General features: G+C 37.7%; 1 protein-coding gene across 1 annotated transcript; it reads right to left on the bottom strand.

The window, feature by feature from the left end:
- Window positions 1-498: 498 nt before the first annotated feature.
- On the bottom strand, window positions 499-2,776 carry LOC107768881 (1-aminocyclopropane-1-carboxylate synthase 3). Its single transcript, XM_016588045.2, has 4 exons — window positions 2,388-2,776; window positions 2,152-2,283; window positions 1,867-2,027; window positions 499-1,747 (listed from the first exon to the last, which is right to left on the bottom strand). Exons 1-4 carry the CDS (start codon window positions 2,532-2,534, stop codon window positions 769-771), a joined length of 1,419 nt encoding a protein of 472 aa, XP_016443531.1. The 5' UTR covers window positions 2,535-2,776; the 3' UTR covers window positions 499-768.
- Window positions 2,777-16,476: the final 13,700 nt, after the last annotated feature.

Here is a 16,476-nt window from a genome sequence, read left to right as displayed (position 1 = left end):
CCATCTTTTCTTCCTTTCTTTTTATCTTTTTTGTCCAAAAATTCTATGAGGCTAGGGTTTATCTTATTGCGGTACCCAGAAAAAGAATGATTTTCGGAACCCTAAGAAATCCTTTGAGAAGGACAATAAAAGACTCATTTGTCTTCTGACTATTTCTAGGTTGGACCCACCAATGAGAATGCTGCTTCTACGGATTGAACAACGTCGTATTTTTCTCCTCCTACCTTCTATATACTCTTGTCAACAGAAAAAAAGTCGGTTGAGAAAATAAAATATTAATTACTCGTAAGTTAAGTAAACCGGCCAACGTCCAACGTCTAACGTCGGCATGATAGAACACGTTGTTTTGCCGTTAATTCCGCCTCTAGCATGTAGCATGTCATTGCAATTAATTTGTGTATCATAACATGAGGAATCTACAATAAATAATATAGATCAAATAGACATGTTTAAATATCAATACTCATTATCACCATCATGTGGATTAAATGATTGACATTTCAAGAAAGATATACTATGAGATAATCATGTAGTACTAATTTGAACATTGAACAGTTCAAGAAGATTCGCTGCAGATATCCGATCTTCGAGACATTTACAAAAATTAAGATAAACCACTTCTCGTCCATCACATGGACAGAGTGCACCCTCTACATACAAAAAAGAAAATTTAAAAGTATTTTGATCATACAAAAAAATATTGGGGAACTCAACATTTCTAAATGTTGAGTAAAAAAATCATCTGGACAAGGGTACGTTCACACTGGTCTATCGTTCTCTTTGACGGTCGTTAAACGATAGCCGAAAAACCCACTTGGAGAATGACTTCTTCTTTGAACTTGTTGTGTTAGACTGTTGATAAGTTTGGTGAGTTGGATTATTGGTACTGATAGCAGTGGACTCCACAAAAGCCTTCATACGTCGCATGGCAAGGTTTAGTGTATCCTCGGACATGTTAGCAAAACATGCACGAAACCAACCTGGTTCATTACAATGGCATGATGATCCAGGTGAAATGTTTAGGCCAACATCGTACACTATTTTCTTCCATAAGTCAATTTCAGCTTCAAATGTGTTGGAGCTTAGTAAGTGCCTCATGTCAACCCAACAAAATAAACCAGCATTGCTTTCGAGGCAGTTAATACCGGCATTTTGAAGACCTCGTACAAGCATTGCATGTCGTTTCTTTAGCCTCTTTTGATTTTCAGAGATGTACTTTTTCGTGAATTTTTTGTCGGAGAGCATGGCTGATAGAAGGTACTGAGTCTGGGAAGATACTAAACCGAAACTGGACATCTTTGTTGCAGCTGAGACAACCATCTCGTCGTTGGAGTAAATTGCACCAACTCTAAAACCGGGAAGGCCAAGATCTTTCGAAAGACTGTAAACAATGTGAACTCGTTCCCAAACTTCGGTTTTCATGTAGTTCTTTTCACTTAGAACTTCCATGACACTGACGAAGCTAGGCGAGTTAAAAACAGTCCCCGAATAGATCTCGTCACTAATGAGATGGATGCCTTTTGCGTCAATGAAAGTAAGAAGCAGCTCAAGCTCGTTTCGGCTTAGTGTTGTACCCAATGGGTTTGATGGGTTGGTCACTAGAACACCTTTCACTCTAAGGTTGCGCCTTTTGGCTTCTAGATAAGCTTCTTCAAGAGCGGATTCTGTAATTCTGAAGCCATTTGAACTTGTGCACTGTATTGGCACAATCTCAGCTCCTGTTCTCCATTTGAGGTCTCTGTCGAATCTGCATTAATTACGCAATGCAAAAGAACCATCAGTAAAGTACAAATATATATAGACATTAACGGAGGGAGTAGCTAGTAGTTATTTTGTAGGACTATAGTAATAATTGATGGAACGTACCCAGGGTAGTATGGGGTAGGAAGGAGAAAAGCGTCGCCTTGGTCAGCTAGGCAAAACATGAGAGTTTCATTTGCGGAAGTTGCACCGGCAGTAAGAACGAGCTTGTTTGAATCAAAGCTTACTTTGTTTCCTCTGATTTCTGACATGAATTTAGTCATTGCCTGCATTATAATATAAAGACGACAACGTGAGATAATGATGTCAGACATACGTATATATACTTCACGGCTACTCTACATGATTGAGAATAATTAATCACATGTTATTAGTGAAGTAGATACGTACATTCTTGAAAGCTGGAAGGCCATGGTAATCTTGAAACAGAGCAAGCTCTCTGAATATTGACTCTCCGTTTCTCTTAAACCCAGCTGCGTCTGGGTTTTGTGCTAGCCATGATTCTAATAAATCGAAAGAGAGCTGCACAAGAAAACACACTGTCAGAAGAAAGAATGTGAATGCCGACAATCAGAGATGGGAATTTGTAAGAACAGAACAGAAATGAGTTTGTGTTTTTTAATAACCTGATTCTCTGCAAGACCCATCTGGATTATTCCTTTAGGATTGTGAACTTCATCGTATGGGTTTTTTTCATACTCCTGCCATCCTAGGAAATATGAAGAATCTTGTCCGTGAGAGTTGCACGTGGCTTTCTCTGACAGCAGCTTCATCTTTTGTGGTGTTAGTTTCTGGGTATATTTTGCGAAATAAATATAGCCACAAATTAAAGCTTGACTGAAATATGCCAGCAAGAAGCGTATTAATTAGGAAGAGTTGGACGTAACAAGTAATCACTTGGAAAAAGTTTTGAGAGATTGACGAAATTTTGAAAAAAGAGTTTGATTTGGAAAGAATGAAGGGGAGATTGTAGTTTAGATAGAATGAGAATATGAGATGGAGATGTTGTTGCTATTTGCTGGCATTTCCATGGCTATATATAGGAGTTTTGCCAATGCAAGAAACAACACGTCAGCCAATTTCCCCATAATGCTTTTGACTCTTAAGCTCTTAAATTCCTTTTTAAACAAATATTAATTCTTTTAAGTCTATGTCTAATTTGACGCGTTTTAGCACCGTTGAATTTGTGTTTAATGTATAGTAATTTAAGGACATTTATAGTTCCGTGCTCTCTAAGCTCATTAAAAGAAAGCGTCACTTACTTGGGATTTTAGAGTAGCACTATTGTCCCTAACTCTCCATCTAAAAGTCATTCACAAAATCTTTGAAAACTGTGCACACATCAGTACTGGTAAACCTACCAATTGCAACTTCTCTAGATTAATTTTATGTTTATTCTGCATTGATAATATTTCAAGGGGAAAATATACTTACGAGTAATGGAGAAGTCGAATGCATATACCAACAAGAAAATCTAAAAGACAACAATGGGTAGAAGTAGAAATAAGCCCATCTAAAATTTGGACCGACGGTGACCGTGCCCTGGTCCATTTGCCCCCTGCGACTGGCCCATCTCTTACTGTGTGTCGGCCACTTATCTCGCCGTCCCCGGTCTCCCCTCACAGGTGGGGCTACAAAACCCAAAACTCATTTTCTTATTTCTAAATCGTTTTACTACGTAACATTAAAAGAGTTCAGTATAAAGTTAAAATTCTCACTTAATTCTTTTATTATAAAGCTTTACGTGTCCCAGTTCAGAAGAAATTAAAATCTCTTAATAAAGAGTTCTTCAACATCAGTAGTTATTTTCTAATTTCAAGCAAGATAGCACGTGACATTCAAGAGTTAAAGTCAACCTCCGCCGTACATCAACTAGTTGCCTACACTGAAATGCGCTGTCCAGGTAAAGAAAAGAACTCTTACGCTAGTCATAGCACAGCTGTATGCACAAGTTCAATTTGGTTTGCACAAATCGAGCATTCACACGGTTTAATGCGTTTAGACCCAAATTGACATCCAATTTTCACATTTTTGTAAATGGCTCAATTATACTTTACTCTATTGGATTGATAAAATTCAAAATTCAACTCGTTTACGTTTAGTAAATTGCATATTGCAAATTAATTAGAAAAAACTGAAATTGCCGTGGTTCCTAACAACCAGAAAGTTGGTATATAAAACAGTGGGATGGTAGAGTTCCTTTTGGGGTATTTTCCGAATATGATATGTACGTATAAGTGTCCCAACAAAATCTTTGTTTTGCAAAGGCAAAAACATAATAATGTCAAGAAACGATAATAAAAAGTTTACTAAGTTGGGAAAGTGTGACAATAAGTACTGCATGATCAATTGAAATTCTGTACTTACGTATAGAGTTTCAACCACTAAAGCTCAGAAATTTATTGCATAGTAAATAAATGAATTCCGTCACTAGTATTAACCAACAGTTTGTTTCAAACTTACTTGATGAAGTGGATATGCAAATATTAGGAGAAGGGATAATAGAAGATGAAGTTTCAACCACTAAAGATCAGAAATTTATTGCAAAGGGGTAAACAAGCTAATTCCGCCGGTAGTATTAGCCAACTGATTTAGCTAAAAGGAATGTCCTAGTCAATATTTGGTATTTGCGTCAAAATCACATGGCCAGGGCGGTTAGAAGGGTCTGGTCGTAAAGTTCAGTTCAAAGTGATCCTAAAAAAGAAAGGTTCTCTGTAATCTTTTTGATTGCCCTGGTTATTTCGCGTAACAAATAGAAGTGAATAGCAAAGGGACTCAGAATTTATATCTTAATATAGTAAGTAGGAGTAATAAATATTGTTTAGTCTTACATAGAGGTAGGATAGCAGGGTTGGTAATAGTGGTGTGCTACCGAAAGGGCGCTCCCAGATTTGGATCTCTTTTTGTCTCCTTATTACAAGTTTGAAAAATCTAAAAAAGTGAAAGACAACAACTCATAATCCTTGCTGTAGCAATGTCCGGTTTTTACTTTATATTTCTTAGTTTTGGTGTAAAGGACCATTAGACTATGGGAAAACTGATTTCTGCTTCAAGTCGATATCTTGACAAAATTAGAGGGAACAAACACTAGTGACAGAGATTCTATCATATCGATTTTTGACAAAACAATGTTGGTGATTAACTCATAATACGGTTCTCAACTACTTTTTCTATTTAGAAGCTACACTTTCAAATGACGACCTAGGCATTTTAGATTATCCGGAAAAGCGGAAAAGAAGAAATTTATTTACAAAAATGTGACATTGCCCGAATTAATAAAGAAGTTTATCTGTTTTAAGGGAGAAAAATATATAAAAAAGATTCAAATCCTTGCCGTGTAGAAGAAGTAAGGTTGTAATCTTATCGGTGCGGAAACAGGTAGAATTTGTAACATGTCCTCTAAAGTTTGTTCTAATCAAATAATTATCACCATGGATGCATTAAGTCAACGGAAGGCTTTGACCAAAAGCATATGACTCCCAGATAATTAATTAGGCAATGAGTCGACATAATTGATGAGTTTAATTTCGATATATTTTACATTATTAGGTAACATGAAAGAAAATTACAAGTAATCATTCATAAAGTTAAACTAAGATTGATGCCTTGAAATATAAGTCAAGTTACATGTAATTAAAAATTATTGACACTATATAAGTTAATTCTTAATGAATTTAATTCTGAGTTAATTGGCTTAATTAGACGCTTATGAACATAAAGGACGGATACGCTTGTAACGTGCTCCAGTTCTGCCCAACACTGAGGCAGACTTGATCCTAGAAATGGTGGTCTCGACTGATTGACTTAACCTCTGGATAAGCTTAATTAAGGGACAAGAAATGACATGATCCCCAGCTCTAAAAATGGCGTAGATTCTGTTTCCTAGGATTGACTGCAGTTGTCCCGTTATGGCTACAAACTCGGTAATATATCTATCGTTGAAACAGCGCATCGTGTCGAAATTTGTCGTCGTTTGTATTGATTCTGATGAAATAGCTTCATGTGTAATGAGCTAGCTCACATGCGTCATGGTTCTAAGACTTGATACATATTTGTGAGTTGGAATTAATTCTTACTGGTCTACTGTTCTGGACCATAATGAACGAGTCTTCACTTTTTGTATATGTATATGTATATGTTTCAAGTGTATTTCAAAGTTGAAATAAGCTGTCCAAGAGCACAAATTGCTCTTGTCTGCATGCTAGGCTTAATTTACTGTTAACATTAACGATTTCATGCATTTTTCACTGTGATAATTTGGCAATGAAACAATATAACCTGTTGGCCCAAGAAAGAAAATAGTTTTGAAGATTGACAAAGGACTCAGATATGAACCAGGTCCATCACTGGCAGACATAGACACCGGCAGAGTCAAAGCACACTACTAGAAATCCGGTAAAAACCGACCAGCGTTGGTCGGTAATGGCCAAAATCGACCAAAACGCGACCATTTACATATGGACGGTATTTTTGTGGTCGAAAAGGCATACCGACCAAAGTTGGTCGGAAATTACTGACCAACTTTGGTCGGTCAATTAAATAAAAAAAAAATTGCAAAAAAAAAACCGACCAAAGTTGGTCGGTATTTTAATTATGTAATAAAAAGATTCACCATCTGGGAATCGAACCGGGGTCTGTACTGTGGCAGGATACTATTCTACCACTAAACCATTGATACATTTTATTTTAAGACTGTCTTTTATTTGATTTATACTCTTTAATTGTATTTTCGCATGAAAATAATCGACCAAAGTTGGTCGGTTTTATTAAAAAGTAAAATTACCGATCAAAGTTGGTCGGTTTTTTTAAATAACCGGCCGAATTAACCGACCAATTTTGGTCGGTTTTTTTAATATTAATTTTTATTTATTTTAATTGAAAAACCGACCAAAGTTGGTCGGTTTCTTGAAACATAAATTTCGCGGGACATAAAAATAGTTTCCCGCATTTTTGCCCTAAAGAAAACCGACCAAAGTTGGTCGGTTTCGTAAAAAAAATAAATTTTTTTTTTGAAAAACCGACCAACTTTGGTAGGTTTTTTGACCGACCAAAGTTGGTCGGTCGACCTTGGTCGGTTTTTGTCAAATGTAGAGTCAAGGCACGTGAGTTGCACGTACAGGAGATAAACGTATTCTGGTAGAATGAGATATCTCCTGATCAAAAAGATTGCAAAAATGATAAGGAGAAGGACTCCTTATTCAGTAAGAACAGTATCTAAGATAAGGAAGGATTTAGGAGTTGAGTTTAACTAGAACTCTTCCACCAAGGAAGAGTAGCATTAGGATTCTAGTTAATTCTCTATCTACTAACTCCTATATATTGCAGAATGTTCTTATTGTACAGTGACGTACAAAAGCAGAAGTTAAGCAAGAATTGAGACCGAAATAGCGAGGCAATTTTGCAAGCAGTTCGAGTGATATTTGAGTGTGTGAATCTGACGCTACTTGAACCAGCTAGAAGAACTAGTTCCAACTGTTGTCTTTTAGTCTAGTTATTTATAGTAGGTGATTTTAACTTGTACCTTTTCAGCTTTATCTAGAAGCGTCTGTAATAGGTACATTGTGTTTCAAGTTAGAGTTAACTTGAAGTTTGTCGCAAATAGCTAGAGGCTAGTTTGCTACAAAGGGTTAGAGGTAATCCTAGGTTTACAAAAGAGTTTTTGTAAATGCTGTTTTGGCTCACTAATTTAGTAAAGAGTTTTGGGAAAATCCTACTGGAAAGTAGGTCGCAGTTTTTTTACCTTTTGAGCCAGGTGTTTTTCACGTAAAAATCTTTACGTTCTTTATTTTCTGTATTTATTATTCCGCAACAGTAGTAGTTAGAATACATAGAAGAATCAGGTCCTTTTATAATCTGTGCACGCGAAAAATTGGACACCACACAAATCACCCTCTCCTCCCCCCTCCCCCGCTCTTGTGTGGTATTGACGTATAAAACATCAATTGGTATCAGAGCAGGTTATCCTTGAAAAGGCTAACACATTAGGAGAAAATCAAGATGAGTGCACCACCTGGAAACTCGGAAGGGCAATCCACTGCTAGGCCCTCACTCTTCAATGGCTAGTACTACTCCTGGTGCAAAAATAGAATGAGAGACCACATCATAGGAGAAGACTATGAGCTATGGGACATTTTCACAGATGGTCCATTGGCTACCATGAAGATAAATGCCGAAGGAGAAGAGGTGCCAAAAATAAGAGCTGACTACACTGCTGACGACTTGATAAAATGGGAGAAGAATGCTAAAGCCAAGAAATGGCTTGTTTGTGGAATCCGTCCAGATGAGTACAGTAGAATTCAAAGTTGTACTACTACTAAGAAAATTTGGGACACTTTGCAAGTGGCTCATGAAGGAACACCTCAGGTAAAGAGGTCCAAAGGAACGTTACTATATTCTCAATATGAGAATTTTACTATGAAGGAAGGAGAAACCATCCAAGAGATGTATACAAGGTTCACTATGCTAATAAATGAACTTAAGTCTCTTGGAAGGGTTATTCTTGAAGAAGACAAAGTTGAGAAGATTTTGACAAGTGTTCAGCCAGTCTCATAGGAGAGCAAAATCACTGTTATTCAGGAATCAAAAAACATTGCCACACTTAGGTTGGATGAGCTAATTGAAAATCTCACTACTTATGAACTTAGAAGGCAAACCATGAAGATGGATGTACCCAAGAAGAAAAGGAGTCTGGCACTCAAAATCACTGAAGGTGCTGATCTGGAGGAAGATGCAATGGCTATGATCATCAAGGATTTCAAGAAATACCTTATGAGAGGAAAATGTTCTTCAAGAGGTGGAAATTACAACAAAGCAAGGGTTCCTGAAAAAACGACCAATGAGGGTTGCTACAAGTGTGAGAAATTGAATGGAAGAAGGAAATATCTAAACGAAGGAACATGAAGAAGGAACATGTTCATCCCAAGAAAAACAAAAGATCAACAAAGGCTATGGTTGCTTCTTGGGGAGAAAGTTCAGATGAGGAATCAGATGATGAAGATGGAGACGAACAAACACTTATGGCAATTGGAGAATCAGATGAGGAATCTGAGGTAAGTATAATTCATCTCAAAGACAAGATTAAGTTTTTGTCTAAAGAAAAACTCTTTGAATTATTGCTAGAGTTCATTGATGAATCTGAGGTAATAAATAAAGAAAAAGAACAGTTGTCTAAGGATTGTGTGATTTTAAAAGCAAAGTGTAAGAACCTGAAACTCAGAGTTAGTGAGACTGTGAGTAAAAATACTGCTCTGAAGAATCAGGTTCATACATTTGAAACAAATGTTCTTGAGTTAAAATCTGAAAATCTAAAATTGAAACTAGGAACCAGTAAGAAGACAGTTGATTGAACACAACTCATGCTAGAAGAAAATGTAGGCAAACTGAAAGATGAGTTGTATAGGAGGATCTAGGCAAGGTCAAGCATGAATTAGACAGAACCAGTAAATGGAACAGGTCCTCTGATGCTTTGTCATGGCTACAGGAACATCACAGTAGCAATAGAAGAGGACTTGGCTTTGGGAATCAGCTACCTAAATGGGATCCTAAAAGCAAGTACCTCACTCTTTCTGAGAACAAGATTTATACTCACTGTGGTAAGACTGGTCACTATAAAAGTGAATGTAACGCAAAAGAAAGGGCCAGTCAAAAGAGCAAAATTTTTGTTTAAGGGAAGAATTGGTTACCAAGTTGGGCTAAAAAGAATTTAATTCATCCTTTTGCTTATAGAAAGGGACCCAAACTACTTTGGGTTCCTAAGACTAACCCTGATTACCTTTTACAGGTCCAAGTGAAGGGGAGCAACCAAATATGGTACATGGATAGTGGCTGCTCAAAGCACATGACAAGAAGCAAGAACCAGTTCTTTTCACTTGAGGACCTCAAAGGAGGTAATGTCTCCTTTGAAAATAGGAAGAAAGGTGAGATCATTAGGGTTGGTAAGGTAGGTAAGACTGACTCTCACTCGATTGAGAATGTCTATTTGATAGACGACCTAAAATACAGTCTAATTAGTGTATCACAACTGTGTGATAGAGGTAACTTGGTAGCATTCACCTCAACTAAATGCTTTGTGATTAATCTTACCACTGACAAGATTGTTTTGCAGGAAAAAAGAGTGAACAATATATATATTGTAGATCTATCCACATTGTCAGAAAATAAACTCACTTGCTTAAGTTTATTAGACAATGATCCCCTCCTTTGGCACAAGAGACTTGGACACGCAAGTTTAAGTCAACTCAACAAATTAGTCTCTAAGGACCTGGTGATAGGGCTGGCTAACATCAAGTTCTAGGAAGACAAAGTTTGTGAGGCTTGTGCAAGGGGAAAAAAGGTAAGACCCTCCTTTAAATGCAAGGAAGTGGTAAGTACCACCAGAACGATGGAACTGGTTCATATAGATCGCTGTGGTTCAATGAGAACATTAAGTAGATGTGGTAAAAGATACGTGATGGTGCTTGTTGATGATTACTCTAGGTTTACTTGGACATTATTTTTAACATCTAAAGATGAAGCATTTTACATGTTCACTTCTTTTGTTAGAAAAACTCAGAAACAACTAGGTAATCAACTTGCATCAATTAGGTCTGATCATGGCACTGAATTTGAAAATACTAAATTTGCTGAATTTTGTGATGAGCATGGCATAATTCATAATTTTTCTGCTCCTAGGACTCCACAGCAAAATAGAGTAGTTGAAAGAAAGAATAGGACACTTGAAGATATGGCTAGGACTATGCTTCTTTCTAGTAAACTGCCTCATAGCTTCTCGGCAGAAGCTATAAATACTGCATGCTATATCACAAATAGGTGCATGACTAGACCTCTTGTAGAGAAGACTCCCTATGAGTTGCTTAAAGGGAGAAAACCAAATATATCCCATCTTAGGGCATTTGGATGCAAGTATTTTGTGCACAACAATGGTAAAGACTCCCTAGGCAAGTTTGATCCCAGAAGTGATGAGGAAGTATTCTTGGGATATTCCTCACATAGTAAAGCATATAAGGTATATAACAAAAGAACTATGTATGTTGAAGAAAGTGTTCATGTGATTTTTGATGAAACTAACATTCTTTCTGAGAGACAGGAATATGATGGTGAAGCAATTGGGCTGGTAAGAAACTTAAATGAAACCACAGCCCAGATTGAAGCTGCACTGGAAGAAAGAACAGGTGATGGAACAGGTCTTTCTACCCAGGGCAACCTAACAGGGGGAATAGAACAAAGAGGAAATGATTCTCAAACCTCAAGGGAACCTGTCCATGAACCTATTCCACAGCAACAAAGCATTGAAGGAACATCAAGGGGAAACCAGTTGGTTGTGAAACCTTATAAGTATCAAAGTTCTCATCCCATTGAGAACATAATTACTGATCCAACCTCTGGAATCAAAACCAGATCTTCATTAAAGAATCTTTGTGCTTTTGATGCTTTCTTATCTCTTATTGAACCTAAAAATATTGTTGAGGCTTTGCAGGATACAGACAGGGTAAATTCAATGCAAGATGAACTCAACCAATTTGAAAGGAGTCAAGTTTGGCATCTGGTGCCAAGACCCTTGGACAGATCAGTAATTGGCACAAAATAGGTCTTCAGAAACAAACTTAATGAAGATGGAACTGTTACAAGGAACAAGGCAAGATTGGTGGTTCAAGGATATAGCCAAGAGGAGGGCATAGACTACGATGAAACCTTTGCTCCAGTTGCAAGGTTGGAAGCAATAAGACTCCTCATAGCCTTTGCTGCTTACATGGAATTCACCCTTCACCAGATGGATCTTAAGAGTGCCTTCCTAAATGGCTATCTAAAGGAAGAAGTGTTTGTCAAGCAACCTCCGGGGTTTGAAAGTAAGGAGATTCCTGATCATGTATACAAATTTGACAAAGCACTTTATGGGCTCAAGCAGGCGCCAAGAGCATGGTATGAAAGATTATCAAAATTTTTGCTTGTGCATGACTATAAGAGAGGTAAAATTGACAATACTTTGTTCTTGAAAGAAAAAGGTAAAGATCTCTTGGTAGTTCAGATATATATTGATGATATAAGCTTTGGAGCAACTACTAATAAGTTAAGTAAAGATTTTGCTAAACTAATGGGGAGTGAATTTGAAATGAGCATGATGGGTGAGCTTAATTTCTTTTTAGGCTTACAAATTAAACAAAATTCAAATGGAACTATGATCCATCAGTAGAAGTATGTAAAAGAGTTGCTTAAAAGGTTTAAAATGGAAGATTCCAAAGAAATTGACACTCTTATTGCAACAACTACAAAGTTAGATATGGATGAACCTGGTTCATCTGTCGATCAGAAGTTGTATAGGGGAATGATTGGCTCATTGTTGTATCTCAATGCTAGTAGACCTCACATTGTTTTCAGTGTAGGCCTTTGTGCAAGATTTCAGGCAAATCCGTAAGGAGTCACACTTGTCTGCTGTCAAAAGAATTTTGAGATATCTAAAAGGCACCATTGATCTTTGTCTTTGGTATCCAAAAGGTAGTAATTTTAATCTTGTGGGATATGCTGATGCTGACTATGCAAGTTTTCTAGTGGACAGAAAGAGCACCTCAGGTATGGCACACTTTCTTGGCTCATGCCTTGTGTCTTGGGCCACTAAAAAGCAGAATTTTGTGGCCTTATCTACTGCTGAGGCCGAGTATGTGGCTGCAGCCTCATGTTGTGCTCAACTATTTTAGATTAAACAGTAATTGAGGGATTTTGCAATCGATGTTGGATGTATCCCTATCTTTTATGATAACACTAGTGCTATTAGTATGACAAAGAACCACGTTCATCATAAAAGAACAAAGCACATAGATGTTAGACATCACTTTTTAAAGGACAATTATGAGAAGAGATTGATCACTATAGAGTTTTGTGCTACTGATAAATAGATTGCTGACATCTTTACAAAAGCACTAAGTAGAGAGCACTTTGAAAGGAACATGTTAGAATTAGGGATGATTAAGATCACCTAAGTGAACCAATTTAGATTGTACATAAAAAAATAAATTTGGTTAGAAAATCTGAAAGGTGTGTAAATAACCAGATTAATTGTTGCTCAGTCTCATACTGTAAATAGTATACTCCTATGCCATGTTTTAATATGAATCACTGGTCTCTAATGAAATTCTCTATTTTTGCAAATTGAGACATGGATGAGAGGATTCTACGTGAAGAACCTGGTTCATCAGTGTTGGTTTATCTAAAAAAAATGAGGTATGTGTTCTACACTCTGCACATTTTGAAATACTAGTATTTAAATCATGAGCAGAACTCTACCATAGTCCAAAATCTTCCAAAGCCTATCCAATAAAGATTTGAACCAGTTCTGTTTCAACTAAAGAATCCTCACCGAATTAAAACACCTAGATTCTAGAGGAGCTGTAACTGTCAATCCAAACTGAAAATTGCAGAGTGATTAAACTTCTAATTGACCACAAAAAGCTGCCATTGTGTATTAATTACACTTCTCTTTTTAATCCCTCATATTCAACTCTGCAAATTCTTCATTATTTTTGAAAAAAAAAAAACAGTCGAAACCCTTTCTTTCTTCCTTGCCTTCGAATTCAATCCAAGCCTTTTCCTTCATCACAAAATCATAACCAAAATGTCTAACCCCTGGAATAACCTTGGTACTCCTCCACACCCTACTCATTCCTCTTCCTCTACAAACCCTCAACCTAGTTCTACCCCCCAACCAAGAAAAAGGAGAGTAAAAATGCTTGCTAGAAAAACAGTGGCCAGCAGTGCTTTATCTCAAAAATTAAATGCCCAGCTTCAAGCAAGCCAAGCCCAAAACTCATAAAATTCGAGTGATTCCTTTAAATCAGCGACTGAGGGGGAAGAAACTAGGTCTTCCGATTCTGAACATGTAACTTCCGTCCCAAAACCTTCATCTGAGATTATTTCTGAGATTGCTAAAAATTTAGAAATCAGGTTCATCCTGGTTGGGTCTGTGATAGATGTGAAAATGCCTGAGACAAGAAGGAGAGGTGGTAAAAATAAAATTGAAAAAGAAAAAGAGAGAGAGAGAGTACGGAGTGAAGAGAGGGGAAAAGGGAAAGAAGTGGTTGATTCTTCACCCACCTTTAAATCTATTAGAATGGTTAATTGTGGAGCTGAGCCAGAGATGGAGGGAGAAGGTGGCAGAACACACAGGAGGAAGTGGATCAGGAGAAGCCGCGGAAGGGCTAGTAAATCTTGGAAAGCAAGCAGACGAACCTGGTTTATCTGTTGAGGAAACACTGGCTGATCTCTTGAAAACATTAAGTGACAGTTACCAACCCAAGAAGAAAGGAACTACTAAAGCTACAACCTCTGGGACAGCAATAGCCAACAAGAAGCGGAAAACTGCTCCTTCTGAGACCTCTGATATTTCTCTTCCAAGAGGAAGAACTACAAGGAGCAAGCTAAAGCAGAGTGAGAAGGAGTTGCAGAGAGCTTTAGAGGAGAGTAAGAAGAAAAGAGTAGATAAAGGGAAAGAAAAGGTGGTTGAGCATGTTGAGGCTGTTGAGTTGGATGAGATGGACCTGGTCCATCAAAGTGAAAAAGTGGCAGAGGTAGAGGTTCAGACTCCTAAGCCAAAGAAAGCCAAGACTTCCTCAAAAAAGTCTTCATCTGTTTCTAAGTCTGTTGAACCCTCTATCTCGGCTAAGCGACCCAGGTATGCAGTGAAAGCCAAGCAAGTGAAAATTACTAAAGAAGATGATTGGAGTGGTGAAGAGGATGATGGTTCTGATGGTGAGAAGGACAAGCTGACAAAGTTTGGTAAAAGAACATTTCTGAAGGGGAGATTGTTGAAGGACTTAGAAGAAGAAGGAATGATTTTTCTGCTAGAGAAGCTAGAGATACAGGGGTGGAAGGACATGGTCCTTCAGTTGGATGGGACACTGGCTAGTAATGAGATTGTGGAATGATTGGCCAATGCTGAGGTCAAGGAAGACAGAGTCACCAGCCTAGTGAAAGGGGTCCAAATCTCTTTTGATTCTAAAGAACTGGGTGAAATCCTTGGCATACCCTCTGAAGGCTATGATGACTATACTAGGCAGAAATGGCCCAGTCTGGATTCTCTTCCAACTGCCCTGGCTATCACAAGGAAATTTTGTGATAATGAATAAGAGAGTGAGCCCAAGCCAGTCTATAAGAGTGAAATGAAGCCACCCCACAAGGTGATCTTTAAATTCATCAACAAGTGTGTGTTGCCAAGGCAGGAAAGGAGGCATATTGCAAATTACATGGACTTTGGTCTTGATGGAGTGTATGGACAGTGGGAGGCTGATAAACTGGCCTGGATTCATCATTCAGCTTTTGGACAGAGTTGTAAATGGCTCCAAAGCCCATGCCATTCCTTATGGTTTTATCCTCACTTCTGTTCTTGCTCATTATAAGGTGCCATTGAAGAAGGAGGAGATGGCCACAAGCAAAGACCATTTTGGGATCAATACTCTTCTTGCTTGTGATTATGAGATCTATGTCGTCCCCAATGAACCTGGTTCATCGAAAAGGACACCTGTAAACAGCAAGGTCAGAGCCCTAGTGCAGGAGAATGGGGCAAAGGATGCTGAGATAGCAAGGCTGAAGACTCGTTTGGCTGAGGTTGAATCTGAGAGGGATGTTCTCAGAGTTGAGCTTACAAAGGAAAGTGAGAAGAATGAGGGAATTCTTCACGATATGTTGAATCTTCTCCAAGCTAAAACCCAAGCCCCCAGTTCTTCCAAGCCTTAGTTGCCTAGCCGGCCTAGAAATTCAGTGACCCAGATTCGGAACTTTTTCTTTTTGTTGCTCATGCTTTAGATGTTTTGTTTTATTTTGTGGATTGTGGAAGAACCGTACTTTTTATCAATGAAACTTGTCGCTCTTGTTCTTATCCACTGTCTGTATTTCTTTGATAGTATGAATTATTAGTTTATTACTGATGATTGATCCATGAATGCATTTGCAGTTGCCTCAGTGGCCATGAGTAATTTTTAATTTGGGACTCACACTTCTTTTTGTAACTTTTTGATGATACCAAAAGGGGGAAAATGTGCTCTGAACAAGTATTATGTATAACCTAAACAACCCTGGTTCTTTATGATAAGTGCTTAATACTCTAATATATGTCAATGTTAGATTAAGTTGAAACAGGCCTAAGCTTATGGACGCACAAAGTTTGTCATCATCAAAAGGGGGAATTTGTTGGCCCAAGAAAGAGAATAGTTTTGAAGATTGACAAAGGAACTCAGATATGAATCAGGTCCATCACTGACAGACATAGACACCGGCAGAGTCAAAGCATGTGAGGTGCACATGCAGAAAATAAGCATATTCTGGTAGAATGAGATATCTCCTGATCAAAAAAATTACAAAAACGATAAGGAGAAGGACTCCTTATTCAGTAAGAACAGTATCTAAGATAAGGAAAGATTTAGAAGTTGAGTTTAACTAGAACTCTTCCACCAAGGAAGAGTAGCATTAGGATTCTAGTTAATTCTCTATCTACTAACTCCTATATATTGCAGAATGTTCTTATTGTACAATGACGCACAAAAACAGAAGTTAAGCAAGAATTGAACGCAAAATAGCGAGGCAATTTTTCAAGCAGTTCGAGTGATATTTGAGTGTACGAATCTGATGCTACTTGAACCAGCTAGAAGAACCAGTTCCAACTGTTGTCTTTTAGTCTAGTTATTTATAGTAAGTGATTTTAACTTGTACCTTTTCAGCTTTATCTAGAAG

Source organism: Nicotiana tabacum, chromosome 17 (assembly GCF_000715075.1).
Source record: "Nicotiana tabacum cultivar K326 chromosome 17, ASM71507v2, whole genome shotgun sequence".
Lineage (NCBI taxonomy): Eukaryota > Viridiplantae > Streptophyta > Magnoliopsida > Solanales > Solanaceae > Nicotiana > Nicotiana tabacum.
Note: the sequence above shows the minus strand (reverse complement) of the source record. Positions and strands in the feature narration are given on the sequence as shown.

Coding starts and splice junctions, on each gene's coding strand:
- LOC107768881 (XM_016588045.2), bottom strand. CDS start 2,534: ATGAAGCTGCTGTCAGAGAAAGCCACGTGCAACTCTCACGGACAAGAT. Junction 2,284..2,387: donor TGGGTCTTGCAGAGAATCAG/GTTATTAAAAAA, acceptor TTTCTTGTGCAG/CTCTCTTTCGATTTATTAGA. Junction 1,748..1,866: donor CCTACCCCATACTACCCTGG/GTACGTTCCATC, acceptor TAATTAATGCAG/ATTCGACAGAGACCTCAAAT.